At 42.4% G+C, this 20,389-nt stretch overlaps 1 protein-coding gene across 6 annotated transcripts in view; it reads left to right on the top strand.

The window, feature by feature from the left end:
* Window positions 1-20,389, top strand: part of LOC129818988 (cAMP-specific 3',5'-cyclic phosphodiesterase 4D-like) — a 325,770-nt gene that overhangs the window by 204,575 nt on the left and 100,806 nt on the right. The window contains exon 1 of one of the 6 annotated variants that reach the window (XM_055875411.1): window positions 10,957-11,523. The exons of 4 other annotated variants lie outside the window; for them this stretch is intronic. In XM_055875411.1, the coding sequence (XP_055731386.1) occupies window positions 11,414-11,523 (110 nt within the window). In that variant the 5' untranslated portion in view covers window positions 10,957-11,413. Of the gene's footprint in view, window positions 1-10,956; window positions 11,524-20,389 lie in introns of those variants that run through there. One more of the 6 variants, XM_055875415.1, reaches the window with a different exon arrangement.

Below are 20,389 nucleotides of genomic sequence, written 5' to 3'. Positions count from 1 at the left end.
GCTAGACCTGTCTGAGCTGGACCTGTATGAGCTGGACCTGTCTGAGCTGGACCTGTCTGAGCTAGACCTGTCTGAGCTGGACCTGTCTGAGCTGGACCTGTCTGAGCTGGACCTGTCTGAGCTGGACCTGTCTGAGCTGGACCTGTCTGAGCTGACTTGTGTGTGTGTGTGTAAATTATGTATGTCTATGGTGTATGTATTACACAGGAGGTTGGGGGCACCTTAATTGGGGAGATCGGGCTTGTGGTAATGGCTGGAGCAGAATAGGTGGAATGGCATCAAATACATCAAACACATGTTTTCCATATGAATGATGCCATTCCATTTGCTTCATTGCATTATTATGAGCTGTCCTCCCGTTAGCAGCCTCCACTGATGTACTATGTAGGCAGCTGAGCCATAAGGGGCACTAGACATCTACCACCCCACAACCAATGTCTAATTAGGAGGGAGGGATTAAGTGTTTGAGCTACTAATGTAATAATGTATTCATATTTATCGTTTACAAATGAGGTGTGACAACCAATCGAATAGTTCTGACAGTTTGGAAGTTTATATGGAGGGATCTTCTCCTCTCGCTTCGACCATTCAGTGCACCTTTCAAAATTGATTGCAGTCCTCGTTATGAAATGATTAACTTTACCCTGTATATCAAAAAAATTTACTTCCTGACTGATGTCTTGAGATGTTGCTCAATATATGCATATAGTTTTCCTACCTCATGATGCCATCTATTTTGTGAAGTGCACCAGTCTCTCCTGCAGAAAAGCACCACCACAACATGATGCTGCCACCCCTGTGCTTCACGGTTGGGATGGTGTTCTTCGGCTTGCAAGCCACCCCCTTTTTCCTCCAAACATAACAATGGTCATTATGGCCAAACAGTTCTATTTTTGTTTCATCAGACCAGAGGACATTTCTCCAAAAAGCACAATCTTTGTCCCCATGTGCAGTTGCAAACCGTAGTCTGGCTTTTTTATGGCGGTTTTGGAGCAGTGGCTTCTTCCTTGCTGAGTGGCCTTTCAGGTTATGTCGATATAGGACTCGTTTTACTGTGGATATAGATACTTTTGTACCTGTTTCCTCCAGCATCTTCACAAGGTCCTTTGCTGTTGTTCTGAGATTGTTTGCACTTTTTGCACCAAAGTACGTTCATCTCTAGGAGACAGAATGCGTCTCCTTCCTGAGCGGTATGACGACTGCGTGGTCCCATGGTGTTTATACTTGCGTACTATTGTTTGTACAGATGAACGTGGTACCTTCAGGCGTGTTGTTATTGCTCCCAAGGATGAACCAGACTTGTGGAGGTCTCCAATTTTTTTCTGAGGTCTTGGCTGATTTCTTTTGATTTTCCCATGATATCAAGCAAAGAGGCACTGAGTTTGAAGGTAGGCCTTGAAATACATTCACACCTCCAATTGACTCAAATGATGACAATTAGCCTATCAGAAGCTTCTAAAGCCATGACATAATTTTCTGGAATTTTCCAAGCTGTTTAAAGGCACAGTCAACTTAGTGTATGTAAACTTCTGACCCACCGGAGTTGTGATACAGTGAGTTATAAGTGAAATAATCTGTCTGTAAACAATTCCTGGAAAAATTACTTGTGTAATGCACAAAGTAGATGTCCAAACCGACTTGTCAAAACTATGGTTTGTTAACAAGAAATTTGTGGAGTGGTTGAAGAACGAGTTTTAATGACTCCAACCTAAGTCTATGTAAACTTCCGACTTCAACTGTAGGCTGTCACTCAACTAATAAAGCCTAATTTCACGCAAGCCATTTTAGCATTTGAATGCTGAAGGTGCCATGCAGATGTGAAAGATCTGGAACAGGCCGCCTACCTCTCGTTTGTCAGTGCGCCGAAGCTTGCCACAATGCCACAGTTTGACTAGGCAACAGATATTGCCTGTGGTTGACAGTCATTGAGCTGTAAATCATTTTGCATGCCGAACAACATTTACATGCAGTTCGACACTGAAGGACAGGGTGCATTAGTTGTCACAAAAGATGAGAGGTATTTTCAGAAGGTAGAAAGGATGTAATATGCAGGGTGTCCAATCAAAACACATCTTTTGACCAATGGGTAAACTATGTTAATTGTGTAGATACTCCTCTAAGAAAACCAATGGTCCTAACCTCATGTCTCTATCATAATCTGTTCAAAAGTTATTGGAGTTTTTACCTTTGTAGGATGGCCAGCATTCGTGTGACTAAATCAATGGAAGCCAGAGGATTATTTATTTTTTTAAATCTGAAAAATGTTATTGTGTCATAAAGGCTGGATGCTGTGAGAATGAAGGCAAACTGACAGGCTCAACGTTGAACTCGTCATCTTTCTACATAAAACAATATACAGTAGAGCCTGATATCGATTTTGAGACATGACATGTAGTATTTTCATATTTTTATTAATCATAGATTTCTCAGAAAAACAAGGGTATCTCTGTAAAATGTCACCGGAGCACTGAGCGTACCACAAGCTTACCGTGAAAGGCTTACTTACAAGCCCTTAACCAATAATGCATCATTTTGTAAAAAGTAAGAAAAATAAGTAACACAATGAAATAACAATAACGAGGATATGTGCGGGGGTGCAGGTTAGTCGAGGTAGTTGAGGTAATATGTACATGTAGGCAAGGGTAAAGTGACTATGCATAGATAATAAACAGTAAGTATTAGCAGCTTAAAAAAGAGGGTCAATGCAAATAGTCCGGGTAGCCATTTGATGAACTGTTTAGCAGTCTATGGCTTGGAGATAGAATTATTATTATTTATTTAACCTTTATCTAACTAGGCAAGTCAGTTAAGAACACATTCTTAGTTACAATGACGGCCTACCGGGGAGCAGTGGGTTTAACTGCCTTGTTCAGAGACAGAACGACAGATTTTTACCTTGTCAGCTCGGGGTTACTGGCCCAACGCTCTAACCACTAGGCTACCTGCCGCCCCTAGCGGCTGTTGCTGTTAAGGAGCTGCTAAGGAGCCATTTGGATCTAAACTTGGCGCTCCGATACCGATTGGAATGCGGCAGCAGTAAAAACAGTCTATGACTTGGGTGGCTGGAGTCTGACAATTTTTAGGGCTTTCCTCAGACACCGCCTGGTATAGAAGTCCTGGGTGGCAGGAAGCTTGGCCCCAGTGATGTACTGAGCCGTACGCACTGCCCTCTGTAGCACTTTGCAGTCGGATGCCGAGCAATTGCCATACCAAGAGGTGATGGCATGCTCTCAATGGTTCAGCTGTAGAATTGTTTGTTTATCTGGGGACACATGCGAAATCTTTTCAGTCTCCTGAGGGGGAATAGGCGTTGTCGTGCCCTCTTCACGACTGTCTTGGTGTGTTTGGACCATGATAGTTTGTTAGTGATGTGGACGCCAAGGAACTCTCTGGTTCTTTAGCTTAGTGATGAGCTTTGAGGGCACTATGGCGTTGAACGCTGAGCTGTAGTCCACAAACAGCATTCTCACGTAGGTGTTCCTTTTTCCCAGGTAGGAAAGGGCAGTGTGGAGTGTAATGGAGATTGCATCATCTGTTGGGGCAGTATGCGAATTGTAGTTGGTCTAGGGTTTCTGGGATGATGGTGTTGATGTGAACCATGACCAGCCTTTCAAAGCACTTCATGGCTACAGACATGAGTACTACGGGGAGGAAGTCATTTAGGCAGGTTACCTTGGCATTCTTGGGCACAGGTGGTCTGCTTGAAACATGTAGGTATTACAGACTCGGTCAGGGAGAGGTTGAAAATATCAGTGAAAACACTTGCCAGTTGGTCAGCGCATGCTCTGAGTACTGGTAATGGTAACCTGGTAATCTGTCTGGTCTTGTTGACCTGTTTAAAGGGCTTACTCACATTGGTTACAGAGAGCGTGATCACACAGTCGTCTGGATCAGCTGCTGCTCTCATTCATGGTTCAGTGTTGCTTGACTCGAAGTGAGCATAGCAGTACTTTAACTTGTCTGGTAGGCTCGCATCACTGGGCAGCTCGTGATTGGGTTTCCCATTGGAATCTGTAATAATTTGCAAGCCCTGCCACATCTGACAAGCGTCAGAGCCGGTGTAGTACGATTCAATCTTAGTCCTGTATTGACACTTTGCCTGCTTGATAGTTTGTCGGAGGGCATAGCGGGATTTCTTATAAGCGTCCGGGTTAGTGTCCCACTCTTTGAAAGCGGCAGCTCTAGCATTTAGATCAGTGCGGATGTTGCCTGTAATCCATGGCTTCTGGTTGGGATAGGTTTTTTATTTTTGTAATTTTTTTTACCTTTATTTAATTAGGCAAGTCATGTAAGTACGGTCACTGTGGGGACGATGTCGTCGATGCACTTATTGATGAAGCCGGTGAATCGTTACATCCCTGGTATACTCCTCAATGCCATCGGATGAATCCTGCTGATAGAAATTAGCTAATGATATTTTACAGAAAGACCCCACTAAACAAGATATTTGTCTTGGTAAAATGTATTTTAGAACTTAAGTGAAATTTTATCATCAATGTGCGTTTTCACCCAGACACCCTACAACATTTTTTTGTGAACTGGCTATTCGTAACGTTTGAATTGATTTTCTGACCGATGCACACTACAGTACATTTGGATCCATTCAGGGTCCGCAGACCACTAGTATCTTAAACACTTGAATCAGGGACCAATACGTATCGGTGATTCATTACATCCCTAAGGTTTACAGTATTTTTTGCACTTTGCACAATTATTTTGCACTACTACGAAAATGCAACCAATAGTTAAAAATGAAGGATCTGAGTTTAACCTGAGGTAGATGGGGTCAGTGAATGGGGTCAGTGGACTGGTGGATGGGGTCAGTGGACTGGTGTACTGGCTTTCCAGTCAGCCAGGTGAATGACTCATAGGTCTCTGTTACATGACAGATGAATAGTCAGAGAGAGACCTCTGTGACATCCACCAGCATGTCACACAACACCCAAACCACCCACCAGCACTCACAATGCCTTTGAGGACATCTGTCTGTCGTGAAAATCAGGACACATGTCATATCAATTAAAAGATAGGTGCACAGCTCTGACTCGATAACAAACATTTGAAATACATTGAGACTTTTGGGCTAAAAGGTCATGTTTTTAACCAGAACTAAATAGATTTTTGCTATCGGGGGAGTGTTGCACCTATTTTTCTTGATGTTCCTATGATTTTTGGCTGCACCTCGACACACATTGGTTGATGTGCAATCCTCACACACTGTAGATAGCCAGCTGAGGTTGGGCTCCTCTCAATACGACTTCCCATGGCAGTGAGTTTCTTCTTCCAATATTGCCTTGGCTTGCTCTTTGGGGCATAAGTACATGGCCGTTAAGCACTTTGTGACAAATATATAAAGTGATATGCACTTTGATTGATTTGTCCAGAATCATATATTTTGACCATAGGAGGTTGCCTTCAAGTAGAATGGTACACATGGTGGGTTACTATGGCACTATATAGCCATCCATGGATAATACTGTATGTGTCCTCAATATCACAATAACCCACATTATGTAAATGTTATGATTATGTACTAGTGCACATTGACTCTGTTTAGGTACAGTAGTCCACACAATGGAGGCCAGTCTGCCTGTCTCGTGGCTGAAGTAAACATTAGTCACATTGAATGGGCCTGTGGTTTTCAATGGCACTGATAAGAGCAGGTAGAATGAGTTATTAAAGCATTACGACTGGATGTGTTTCCTACAGTCCAGTGTATCCAAGGGACTAGACCTTTTCTGCTGTTACACACAGACACACACACACATTTTCCTGTCGGTTGCATGCTTGGATTGATAGACTTGGTCTTGTGTTTTACAGCTGGTTAGTCCTAGTGGTGCTTGATTGTGCCTTTAAGTGCTAACCTGGTTAATCCCTAGCTGTCATACAAGATCATGACAATGCTACCCACAGATTGCTGTTTTTGTTTGTGCTATTGAATAAGGTCACATCAGTATTACCTCTCCATCTGGTCGGGGACGGGTAAGGGTTCGGTCAGGGTTGCCAGATTGTCCCCAGAAGTTTCCAGAGGCTTCTCTCCATGGGCAGAATGAGATCCGTAGACAGCAGCACCAGGATCCCTGATCTGTATGGATGAGGCCACTCGGGGGGGTGTCACCTTACCTGGGCCTCCCACCTTTATTGGATAACAACTATCGGACATTAGCCCACGCCTCTGCACTTGTTGGTAAATATTGAGTGGAGCTGTGGCGCTAACAAGGTGCTAGCAGCCTACCCTTCAGCAGTAGGAGCATATTGAGTGAAGATGGCAACTACCTGCTTGTCAAGTCTGTGCATTTAAGTTAGCCTAGAAAATTAGTAGCGTTAGCGAGGTATTAGCAAAATGCTAAATGACTCAATCTGAGAGTAAGCCTTTATAGTGAGTTATCAAGGTGCTAGTTGAGTAGTGAGAGGTCTGGTGTATTGAGAGGTCTGGTGTATTGAAAGACTTGAGCATTACGAGATCTCTCTGAAGATGAGTCTGCCGGCTAGCTGTGAGCTCCTGTCTCTGGAGAGGACATCCAGACAGCGCCACACACACCCTCCCACCAATGGCTCACCGTCCAACGGCTCGCCATTCGCTACCAACAAGCCAATTGACATTAAGCCAAAGAAGAGATGGTATGCCCTCTGAGTGCCTGTTTGTTTGTTGTTCTAAAAGAGTTTCAGATAGGAGTGGTAGCAAACGTTTACAGCTACATACAGTATTTTGGGGGAATTACTGTATTAGGGAATGTTATGTATATGTACTACCTAGTACTCATGTAGTATTTATCTCTGTAAATTCATTTTTGTTGTTGTTGAGAGAACAACCAAAATGTAGGTACAACAATGAGTACTCCTTAACTACATGTACTTATTAGCTTGTTACAAGATCTTTACATAGCCAGAAACACTATCAGAAGGAATAACCTATGTAGGCCCTATGTAGGCCCTATGTAGGCCATATGTAGACCTACTGTGAAGTACAGTATTATGTGGATTATAATTAATGGACATTTTTGTAGGGGTTGATACTTTTTTGCTAAGGGAAAATCAAGTCTGAAATTACAAATGTCAGAAGCCTTTTTAAACCTCAAATATTACTACAAGTTTTACATTTCCTGCATTGCAGGAAAGTTATCCTGTAACAGGGTGTTAAAATTAAGATGCTACATCTGTAGTCACCCACAGTAACCTATATTAGAAGCAATATTCTCATCTCACATTGTGGACCCTTATTTTTCCATGACACATAAATATTGTTCCTCGTGGTGTGTTCTGTGTGTCATCCGCTGCAACGTACCAGACGTTGATCACATTATTTTAGACTTATATGACATCATCTAACCTCGACATAACCCTTTAAGGATTCATATATTTCCCATCTATCTCCCTGACTGAGTTGCCTGTTAGAAAAATCTCTCTTAACTTCCTCTCAAATGCCAAGTGTAATCTCACGCTTCAGTTCTGCTGTGTCCTAAAAGGCTTAGCACCACAAGAGTTGTTCAGTGTCAGCTACTTTCAGCCAAATGTGCTAGCCTGGCTATGAGGAAGGAAGCCTCGCCTGTAACAAGACATTAAATATACTGAAGAGGACTGATGGGGACTTGAGAGAACCCTTGACCAAAAGGCTACTACTGACCAACTGACCAATTTGCCCGTGTGGCTATATAGCCTCTATCAGTGGTCCCTGGAACCAGTCCTGGTCCTGAACATCTACAGGGTGGGTAGGCTTTAGCTCTGACAAATCTCATTAAACTAAACAAGGTGTTGATGAGAAGTCAGGTTTTTAATAAGGTCGGTGCTTACATTTCACACTTGTACACGTGTTTATTATACGCATGTGTGAGTTGGACATTTGTTTTTTGCATATTCCACTCCCACTGAGATACCTTCAGACAGTGGGGTCACGGCCAGGGATCAGCCATTATTGACGGCGACACCTGGAGCAATTAGGGTTAAGTGCCTTGCTCAAAGGCACATCGACCCTCCCCTAACACATCCCCTTAGGTGTGTTATTGCTGGGATGGAACAAAAACCTGCTCACCCTGTAACTCTTCAGTACCAGTTGGGGACTTTTTGGGGATGCTCATGAATATCAGTCCTCAGCCTGAATTGCCACCCCTTGCACTATTGAAGCGGGATGAGTTTGAATGCTTCAGGAGGGCGGTACGTGTGTTTGCAAGGCAGAGGGACTGAGTTCCAGTCTCGATATGGGCTGGGCTGGAGGTGATCAGCGGTTGTCCTTTCCACAAGCATCTTCTCATGTAAGGTTGGGGTTAAATCTGTATAGTCTTTCTGTTTTCCAGCTTGTAAAACAAAGTTCCACAAGAGCAACAGCGTAAATTAAGCCACCCTCAGGAAAGCTACGTATTTCTGAATGGTGTGAGAGAGAGGGAACGAGACGGAAGGGAACAATCACCTCCTGGCCTTTCTCAGTTCAAGAATACCTCAACAGTACAGAAATACTGTGTATGAACTTTCAACACACATCTTGAACACACTGTGAATGACTGCAATGGAACTCCTCTAATTTGAGTGTGCATAACAGAAGACTTCATTTCTTCTAACTAATTCAATTTGTGTAGTTGCATGGATACCGGTTTGTTTGGCATGCACAAGATAAAAGAGAGATTAAAAACTAAGGGATTGACACTTAAGCATGCATGGGCCTCTGTTCGTTTACAGCGAGAGCATGTCAAAGGAGAGGAACTGTACCATTGCACTATCAGTTAGGCTTAGTTTACTGTACTGTATGCGCTGCTGTGTGCTACCACATTACAGTTAGGCCTAGTTGTATGCTGTATACTCTGCTGCTACCATATTACAGTTGGCCTAGTTGTTTGCTGTATACTCTGCTGCTACCACATTACAGTTAGGCCTAGTTGTATGCTGTATACTCTGCTGCTACCACATTACAGTTAGGCCTAGTTGTATGCTGTATACTCTGCTGCTACCACATTACAGTTAGGCCTAGTTGTATGCTGTATACTCTGCTGCTACCACATTACAGTTAGGCCTAGTTGTATGCTGTATACTCTGCTGCTACCACATTACAGTTAGGCCTAGTTGTATGCTGTATACTCTGCTGCTACCACATTACAGTTAGGCCTAGTTGTATGCTGTATACTCTGCTGCTACCACATTGCAGTTAGGCCTAGTTTCCTATTGTATAAACCAAATCATAATGTTTGTAAACAACGCCGTTCTGGTAGTTCCGGGTTGCAAGCGTCGGGAAAGTCTAGGTGCAAGAGGCTTCTAAACAGCTTCTACCCCCAAACCATAAGACTCCTGAACACCTAATCAAATGGCTTTCTAGACTATTTACACCCCCCCCCCCTCTCCCCCTCTTTTACACCGTTGCTACTCTCTGTTGTTATCATCTATGCATAGTCACTTTAATAACTATACCTACATGTACATATTACCTCAAGTAACCAGTGCCCCCGCACATTGACTCTGTACCGGTATCCCCCTGTATATAGTCACGCTATTGTTTTTTTACTGCTGCTCTTTAATTACTTGTTACCTGTATTTCTTATTCTTATCCGTATTTTTAACTGCATTGTTGGTTAGGGGCTCGTAAGTAAGCATTTCACTGTAAGGTCTACTACACCTGTTGTACTCGGCGCATGTGACTAATACAATATGATTTGATTTGAAAGCTGGACTCGAGAACGGATAGAAATGCCTTGAAAACCATATGCAGACCACCGCCGTACTAGCTAAATTATCTAATGAATAATTAATATGCAACATTTAGATAAATTATCAACACTACTCTCTTGTTGACAAGCCTCCATTTGTCTAGGTTTTAGCTAGATAGTTTGCTTCATTCATGGAGGTTATGCTAACTAGCTACAAAGTTAATGTTAGCTAGCCCATCTGTAGCCTCCAACTACCTAGCTAGCTAACATTAGCTCGCCCATCTGTAGCCTCCAACTACCTAGCTAGCTAACATTAGCTCGCCCATCTGTAGCCCCCAACTACCTAGCTAGCTAACATTAGCTCGCCCATCTGTAGCCCCCAACTAACCAGCTAACTAGCTTGTTAGCTAGCTGAGTTCCAGTTATGGTCTTATTGTTTTTCTGCTATCTTGTTTGAACACTGAATGACCACAAGCTGCCTGCCAGTGGGAGCGCTAGCTAGCTAGATATTCCTGCCTCAGCTAGTGGCATTGCACTGGCTATCTTGCCAGCACACATGGATGAATGCAGATGTAAGTCATATAATGTTAGCAAGCAAAGACAACCCTAATTTTCAATGAATAAACTGGCTTGGAAGATACAACAGCACACAAATATGTCCTTACCCGATGCTGATGATGGTTCTATAGCCTGCCATAGATGAGTTGCTGAGGTTAGGCTACGAGGTAATCAGAAAGTGTCTGGCATAAGCCGTAGCCTACATGTCGACATGTAATCATCGCAATTTGAGAGTTAATGTTATACACAGAAAATAACAATCTCTGTTTAAAAGACTATATTATTGCTTTACTGTGATGTCCTTCACACGGGGTATCATATTATTACTTGTTGTTTATTGCAAACAAACAGTTTTGGACGTGGCACACTAACCTCACATAGGCAGGTAATTAAGGTAGTGGCTCACTACTGTCATCTGCTGGATAATTTCCAGATTGTACCATGAAATAGCACTACGCCATTTACAATGGTTCATGTTATTGAAAAGTTGATTTTGCCCGGCTCCTTACCGTACTGTCAACTACAATATGCCATTACGGATTTGTAAATACTAAGCACAACCATGCACAGAACGCAACTTTTGCCACCCATAACTAACCTTGCTCGCTATTGTGACATCATGGTGATCTCTCGTATACTCTGCTGCTACCGCATTACAGCCAGGCCTAGTTTAATGCTGTATAATCTGCTGCCTGCTACAACATTACATGGCAGTGAGGCCAAGGCAAGCCCTGCAGTGAGCTCATTCACTAATGAGCTTATGAAGGAAGTAGGGCACTAGGGCCTTTGCACCACAGGCAAAAGAAGAAGAGTCTGGTTACAGAGAGAGTGAGAGAGAGAGAGCAGGACAGAGAGAGAGATGTAGAGAGAGAGCAAGACAGAGAGAGATGTAGAGAGAGAGAGCAAGACAGAGAGAGAGAGGGACAGAGAGAAAGCGAAAGAGAGCAAGACAGAGAGAGAGAGAGAGCAAGACAGGGAGAGAGAGGGACAGAGAGGGAGATGTAGAGAGAGAGAGAGAGAGGGACAGAGAGAAAGCGAAAGAGAGCAAGACAGAGATAGAGATGTAGAGAGAGAGATAGGGACAGAGAGAAAGCGAGAGAGCTTTAGGCATTTTTCGAGCCTGTCCAGGAAATGCAACAGAATTAGTCATTCAGCAGCCTTGTATTCTTACACACACCCAGCCTCCCCCTGCAGTGTCGCTTCCAGTCCCCTCCCTGAGGTCTGTCATGGAGCCCCTGGACCACACGTTCTGGACCTCTGGGCTGTGGAATCCTGTGCCTCCTGACCAGGTCTCAGGCCGAGGCACCAAGCGAAAACGCTTTCTCAAATCTTACAGGTAGGACCCCTTGTTGCCGGGGGTTACCAGGTTGTTTTTGTTGTGAAGTGCACAGTGCTCCACTCTCGATCTAGTCAGCTATAGGCTGCAGAGGAAAACCATATGTTTTTTGGGGGGGCACATTTAGGAGTATTGATTCATGTGCATTGTCCATGTCAAATACGTTGAATAGAGTCAAGTTAAGATGTAGGGACGCTTCTGAAATTGTACAGGTGTAATTGTGTTGCTGTGCCTCTCCTTGGTGCTCTTTGTTTTAATGCAATAAATTTGGTGGTTTATCTTAAACTGGTGTTTGTCTCTCATAACAGTGGAAATTGCTTGTGAAAGTCCCCATATCACTGCTGTTGTGATGGGGACAGGGGTTTTAGCGATAGCTTGCATTGACAGAACACAGTCCTAGCTTCTCTGATTATGTACCTCATGTCGTTGCCAAATGCTGTTCTCAGCTTCTCCACTTCCTAAGCTCTGGTATTGTACAGCTTAGTGAGGTGAGCTCTTAGGTCACGCGCTGTCCTAACAACCGCTTACTACAGCACTTCATGACATTCAGGTGAACCATACAGAGGCTTATGGTACATGATGTTGCAGTGTGTTTCAGGTGAACCATACAGAGGGTTATGGTACATGATGTTGCAGTGTGTTTCAGGTGAACCATACAGAGGGTTATGGTACATGATGTTGCAGTGTGTTTCAGGTGAACCATACAGAGGGTTATGGTACATGATGTTGCAGTGTGTTTCAGGTGAACCATACAGAGGGTTATGGTACATGATGTTGCAGTGTGTTTCAGGTGAACCATACAGAGGGTTATGGTACATGATGTTGCAGTGTGTTTCAGGTGATCCATACAGAGGGTTATGGTACATGATGTTGCAGTGTGTTTCAGGTGAACCATACAGAGGCTTATGGTACATGATGTTGCAGTGTGTTTATCGGCAGATCATATCTAACAGTGATTGTTTAATGTCTTAGTACAGTGTTTTCTAATCCTGGTTCTGGTCCTGGAGACCCAAAGGGGTGTGTGCAGATTTCTCACCTAGCACAACCACTAACACACCTGATTCAAATAAACAAAGGCTTGATGATGAGACTAGTTGAATTAGTTGAATCGGGTGTGTTAATGCTAGAGGATAAAAACGAATGTGTACCCATTTGGATCCCCACGACCAGGACTGGGAAACACTGGCTCAGTGGGTTGGACCTGGTCCCAGAACTGTTTGTGCTGTGTGGAGGAATGGAGGAACTTAACAACAGGGTGTCCCACACGATGGAGGGGCTTAACAGGGTGTCCCCCACAATGGAGGGGCTTAACAACAGGGTGTCCCCCACGATGTTGGGGGTTAACCTGGCATGAACTGGAAGTCCCATGGGGGTGACCCGTTCAGTACTGATAACAAACCTGGCTGAGAAGTCCATGCAGTGCACACAACCAGACAGACGACTTCTCAATGAAGTGTCAACTCTGTTAATGTGGGACATGCTGCTTTATATACTGTATCAAAATGCACTTCTGAAAGAACTACAAAGAATCTGTAAAAAAAAATATTGAATAATTGTGCCATCCATAAAACCAAATACTTTAAGACTTTTAGTCGAGTAGTATTTTACTGGGTGACTTTCACTTTTACTTGAGTCATTTTCTATTAAGGTATCTTTACTTTTACTCAAGTATGACAAAGTATGACAGTATGACAAATGAGTACTTTTTCCACCAACAAAACGGTCCAAGCTGCTTAACATTAAAGTGTCTTATTAATGACCATACTGTAGGCTGTGTGATGCAATCAGATCAGATTGTCTTTCCTGAGCAACTTGCAGGTAGGGAGTAGTGCTGTGCTGCCTAGTACCTACTGGATAGCGATTGCAGTCTCAACTCTATGGCATTGTTGGCATCATCCTGCAACCAACGGAGCGGGCAGGGCAAAACATGTGTTTGATGATGCATTGTAGGAAAACTGAGCTGCAAATATACGGTGCATTCGGGAAGTATACAGATCCCTTGACCTTTTCCACATTTTATTACGTTACAGCCTTATTCTAAAATGTATTCAATTGTATTCTTTCCTCCTCAATCTACAAACAATACCCCATAATGACAAAGCAAAAACAGGTTTTTAGAATTTTTAGCAGATTTATAAAAAATAAAACACTGAAATAATACATTTACATAAGTTTTCAGACCCTTTACTCAGTGCTTTGTTGAACCACCTTTGGCAGTGATTACAAACTCAAGTCTTGGGTATGATGCTACAAGCTTGGCACACCTGTATTTGGGGAGGTTCTCCAATTATTCTCTGCAGATCCTCTCAAGCTCAGCCAGGTTGGATGGGGAGCGTCGCTACACATCTATTTTCAGGTCTCTCCAGAGATGTTCGATCGGGTTCAAGTCCGGACTCTGGCTGGGCCACTTAAGGGTATTCAGAGACTTGTCCCGAAGCCACTCCTGTGTTGTCTTGGTTGTGTACTTAGGATTGTTGTTCTGTTGGAAGGTGAACCTTAGCCCCAGTCTGAGGTCCTGAGCACTCTGGAGCAGGTTTTCATCAAAGATCTTACTGTACTTTGCTCTGTTCATCTTACCCTCGATTCTGACTAGTCTCGCAGTCCCTGACGCTGAAAAACATCCCCACAGCATGATGCTGCCCATGCTTAACCATAGGGATGGTATTGGCCAGGTGATGAGTGGTGCCTGGTTTCCTCCAGACGTGACGCTTGGCATTCAGGCCAAAGAGTTTAACCTGTTTGGGCTGCAAGCCCGAAATCGGACAAAAATGACAACAGCTGCAGGGCGCGAAATTCAAAATCTATTTTTTTAAAATATTTAACTTTTACACATTAACAAGTCCAATACAGCATTTGAAAGATAAACATCTTGTCAATCCAGCCAACATGTCCGATTTTTTAAATGTTTTACAGAGAAAACACCACATATATTTATGTTAGCTCACCACCAAATACAAAAGTGGACAGACACGTATGGATATGATTATGAAGTATGAATTATGATTCAAGTAGCATGCACAAGCCAACCGAAATAAACTAAAACCAACCTAAAGAGCCCAGAAAAAACTACCTCAGATGACAGTCATATAACATGTTACACAATAAATCTATGTTTTGTTCATAAAAAGTGCATATTTTAGCTATAAATCAGTTTTACATTGATGCTACCCAAAAATGCTAACACATAGCTAGAGTCTGAATCCAGACGGGAGTAGCCAGAGAAAATACATACACCAACGTCGGCTACTAATTACACCTCATAAAACATTTCAGAAAAACATATGGTGGATAGCTAATGAAAGACAGATATCGTGTGAATAAAGCCAACATTTCCGATTTTTGAAGTGTTTTACAGCGAAAACACAATATATCGTTATATTAGCTAACAACATAAGCTAGCATAAGTCAGCACTAGCATTGGTCAAGCGCTAGCCTAGCACAGTTAGCCCAGTTAGCACAGCACAGCTCAACAGATATATGAAAAAGCATCCCAAATTGGGTCTTATCTTTGTTGATATTCCATCAGAATGTTGTAACGGGGTCCAATGTCCAGTAGAGTCTTTAGTTGGGTTCCAGAACGAATTATTTCCCTCTTTGGTTAGCAAGCACAATAGCATTGCGGCGCTACACAGCGTTTCTTCAAAAAATTCTTCCGTCGTATCACATCTAAAGTCCAGAATAAATTGCAATAATATAATTAAAGTATAATGAAAAAACATACTTTAGGATGATTTTGTGACATGTATCAAATAATATCGTAGTCAGACATCATATTCACCGTTATCTACCTTGTTCCAGAAGCCGAGACCAAATTCTGCTTTGCGCCCGGAATTTTATTTTAACTGCGCAGGTCTCACAAGAAGGTGTGTTATTCAGTCCATGGGCGAGATATTCGACTCCTTTCAATTCTCACTTCCGCATTACAGCCTGACGAAGGCGTGTGACGTGTTTATATGGTCCCAAGTCAAAGGGCCTTTTATAGAGAAGGTCTTAAAGAGACACATCGCATTTTGGAAATCTCAATTCGGCTGGGAAAATGGCTGTAAAAATATTTCTGTTCGACTTAGAGAAACAATTCAAACCTTTTTAGAAACTATAGACTGTTATCTATCCAACAGTAGTAAATATATGCATATTGGAAAATAAAAAGTTTCTTAGGAGGCCGTTTGAAAATGTGCACACATTTTCCAGTTTTTTCAATATTCAGCTTGCAGCCCAAACAGGTTAATCTTGGTTTCATCAAACTAGAGAATCTTGTTTCTCATGGTCTGAGAATCCTTAGGTGCCTTTTGGCAAACTCCAAGCGGGCTGTCATGTGTCTTTAACTGAGGAGTGGCTTCCGTCTGGCCACTCTTCCATAAAGACCTGATTGGCGGAATGCTGCAGAGATGGTTGTCATTCTGGAAGGTTCTCTCATCTCCACAGAGGAATTCTGGAGCATTGTCAGAGTGACCATAGTGTAACGGTCCTGACCTGTTTTATGTTGTTTTTTATGTGTTTATGGTCAGGGCATGTGTTTTGGGTGGGCAGTCTATGTTATCTGTTTCTATGTTGGTTTTGGGTTGCCTGGTATGGCTCTTGATTAGAGGCAGGTGGTTTGCGTTTTCCTCTAATTAAGAGTCATATTTAGGTAGGGCGTTCTCACTGTTTGTTTGTGGGTGATTGTCTCATGTGTCGTGTAATGTATGTACCATACGGGACTGTTTGGCTGTTCGTTTTCGTTTCGATGTCGTCTGTTTCCTGTCCGTGAGTTTACGTGTAGTTATGTAAGTTTATGTTCAGGTTTCGTTGACGTCGTTTTCTTGTTTTGTAAAGTTGAAAGTGTTTTGTTTTTCGTGTTGCCATCATCATCGTGTTAAATAAAAAGATGGCTTATTTCCCTGAAGCTGCATTTTGGTCTAATGATCCTTCTCTCCTCTCCTCGTCTGAGGATGAGGAGAGCGACAGTCGTTACACATAGGGTTTTTGGTCACCTCCCTGACCATGGCTCTTCTTCCCCGATTGCTCAGTTTGGCCGGGTGGCCAGGTCTAGGAAGAGTCTTGGTGGTTCCAAACTTGTTCCATTTAAGAATGATGGCCACTGTGTTCTTGGGGACCTTGAATGCTGCAGACATTTTTTGGTACCCTTCCCCAGATCTGTGCCTCGATACAATCCTGTCTTGGAGCTGTACGGACAATTCCTTCGACCTCATGGCTTGGTTTTTGCTCTGACATGCACTGTCAACTGTGGGACCTTATATAAACAGGTGTGTGCCTTTCCAACTCATGTCCAATCAATTGAATTTACCACAGATGGCTCCAATCAAGTTGTAGAAACATCTTGAGGATGATCAATGGAAACAGGATGCACCTGAGCTCAATTTCGAGTCTCATAGCAAAGAGTCTGAATGCTTACGTAAATAAGGTATTTCATTTATTTATGTTTTCATTCATTTGCCAAATGTTATAAAACCTGTTTTCGCTTTGTCATAATGGGGTATTGTGTGTAGATTGGTTGAAGAATATTTTTTTTTAATACATTTTAGAATAAGGCTGTAACGTAACAAATTGTGGAAAAAGTTAAGGGGTCTGAGTACTTTCTGAATGTAATGTAATGTACTGTAGTATTGCGCTCAGTTGTGGTTACATGGTTTGTGATAGCGTTTCGTGATAAAGGTTTCAATGGTAGTGTGAAGGCATTGGTCATACTTCCAGAGAAAGATTAGGCTTGTTTCAAACTGGAAACTTTAACCAACCCGGAGCTGTTGCAAGCTGTCTCAAAATGCCACAACGTCAAAATCATCTAGTTACTGTGAGAGGCTACGAGCACATGTTCTCATTTGGAGAGTGAGAAAAGCAGAAGTATATTTAAATGTGGTGGCATGATAGTGGGAAAGAGAAGATTGTCTGACCCATCTTTATTTCCATCCTACCCACCATCATTTCATTGATGTAGGGTGTGAATAACAGAGCTCACAGGAAAGCATAAACTGCATGTCCTTCGTAAAGTCCTGAATCATTTCAATTCAACAATTGCTTAGCATAAAGTAAATTGTTGCAGTATGTGCAAAACGAAAGAACCCAGACTAAACCACCATAAAACATGTTGATGGCGTAAGCCATATTTTCAAGTTGAATAAAACGTCTGATATTGCCATAAAGAGGGCATCTATAGTGTGCTGTTTTTACTCATTGAGTGTTCATCAGTGGAACTTCCTTTATTTTGTGGTGAGAAACTATTTGAGGAACTGGTTTCATAATGATTTACCAAACCAATAGTGTGCAACTGCAAGCTGCAATTCGGGGCCTCCCGCTAGCACAGCAGACGGGAGGCTAGGGCAACACTGTGTACTAGCTAGCTTTATAGTTAGCGACACTGTGTACTAGCTAGCTTTATAGTTAACGACACTGTGTGCTAGCTAGCTTTATAGTTAACAACACTGTATGCTAGCTAGCTTTATAGTTAATGACACTGTGTACTAGCTAGTTTTATAGTTAACGACACTGTGTACTTGTCACGGTTGTCGTAAGAACGGGACCAAGACGCAGCGGATATTGAGTTCCACATATTTATTCCAAAGTGAAACATAAGCCAAAAACAATAAATCAATTAAAATAACAACGGAAGGTGACTACGTGGTGCACATGCACAAACACAAAATAATATCCCACAAACACAGATGGGAAAAATATCTACTTAAATATGATCCCCAATTAGAGACAATGATACCAGCTGCCTCTAATTGGGAATCATACAAAACACTGACATAGAACATATAAACTAGAACACAACATAGAAATTATAAGCTAGAATACCCCCTAGTCACGCCCTGACCTACTACACCAGAGAGAAACAAGGGCTCTCTATGGTCAGGGCGTGACAGTACTAGCTAGCTTTATAGTTAACGACACCGTGTGCTAGCAAGCTTGCTAGTTAGCTAGCACACAGTGTCACCCCCGCCCCTGCCTGTCCTTCGCTCCTGCCTGCCGAACACCTTCCCCCGCCGTCGTTAACAGAACTGCGGCAAAACAGTTCCCAACAGGCGGGGGTGAAGGACAATGTCTACCGGTGTACTCCTAGCTACCATTATCGTCCCTGCCCCTTCTTTATTATCGGCTGGCATCCAGCGTTATTGTGCATTAATGCCACCTACTGTATTGGAGCACCCCCACCTCCTACCTGTCCTAACTTACAAATGGACCAATAGAAGTATCAGGAACGCCCACATGCAGGAATGCCCACTTGCAGGCACGCCCCAAATTGTAGGCCGCAATTGCACCCTTCTCAAACCTCACAACAATGTCTTAAAGGTGCAATAGGCAGAAATCGCTCTGCCATTTCTTAGTTGCTAAAATTCTAGTAGTTTGCCTAATTTCAGTTTATGTGACACAACAAGCAATACATAGTGTAGACAATCATTGTACCATCTTAACCGCTGTGAAATAAATGTTCAATAACCAAAAATATTGTATTTTCAGCTGTTTGAAGCTGGTGTACAAAACCGAAAATAAAAAAAGTAAAATCAACTTAAGAATGGGAAGAATAGAAATAGTGCATATAGAACATATCTACAGCTTCTCAGACTTGCTTTCAATGAGAACGACAGATCTATAACTCACATTTCTATGTGAATTTGGTCAGTTCACACAAAAAGTGACATATTGCGGCTTTCAGTCATGTAAAATAATCATCTGAGCGGTAGATCTCTGCTTACTTTTTGACTGAGAAAGTAATCTTGACTCATAAAAGGGTTGGTGTCCACTGATTTAGAGTAATAGAATGGCTTTCCTTGTAATACTATGGATGTCAGAGCCGTCTGTTACCTTCTGCTGAGGCAAGATGATATGACGATGTGATGTTCATTTTACATCTCATAATTTTTTGTGATATAGCCTAAAACTAAAAAGACTCCAAGCATGTCCAAGCACCAACGTTGAAGCTAGTGTAGGCAAGAGTTGCATTTAGGTCGACCTAGAGCAGGAGAATGTTAGGATCACATTGGGATTAATGTTAGGAGTGAGGCTTAAATTCTGTGCTGTTGTAGTCTTAATGGCTTCATTGGGAGAATGCCATAATTCAGTGTTTCAAGTAGTTATATATTTCCTTATTTTACCACAAGAGGGCCTCATTTTCATGTTTTGTGCATTTCACAACAGAAGAGATGTGCTATTAGGCTGTACTGTGTCCGCTCACTCTGAGTGTATGACATTCGAGGAAATTAGGCGTTTCTATCAATTATTTTGGAATTTCTGAAATAATTTGATGTTGTGCTGGGAGTATTATGCATATTCCATGGTGTGCTGGGAGTATTATGCATATTACATGTTGTGCTGGGAGTATTATGCATATTCCATGGTGTGCTGGGAGTATTATGCATATTCCATGTTGTGCTGGGAGTATTATGCATATTCCATGGTGTGCTGGGAGTATTATGCATATTACATGTTGTGCTGGGAGTATTATGCATATTCCATGGTGTGCTGGGAGTACATGATCCAATTCCCACCTGATATTAATGAAACATTACATATTTTATTTTAAATATATATCATATAATACAATGATTGCATGTAGTAACTGCATATTAGTAGATCAAGTGCATCATCTTATACCCTGAAGTAATGTCACGTACTGTGTGCACTCTATCCGAGACCCACAGACAAAAGCCCCCCTTTCCACAGTACCACGTCAGAGAGGGACTCACAGTACAGTTACCCATGCAGTCACCCATCCCCCTGCTCATAGTAAAGGATGGAAACAGACTTTACGCTTCACAACAAACCCACAAGGCAGATCTGTCCAACCGACCTGACATCCCTTTGTAAAAATAATCACTATTTATGGTTTGAGTGCTGGTTACCGCATTGGTTCGTTCTCTCTCTCTCT

The sequence above is a fragment of the Salvelinus fontinalis genome, chromosome 21, assembly GCF_029448725.1.
Source record: "Salvelinus fontinalis isolate EN_2023a chromosome 21, ASM2944872v1, whole genome shotgun sequence".
Classification (NCBI taxonomy): Eukaryota; Metazoa; Chordata; class Actinopteri; order Salmoniformes; family Salmonidae; genus Salvelinus; species Salvelinus fontinalis.
This window is presented reverse-complemented; position numbering and strand designations above follow the sequence as displayed.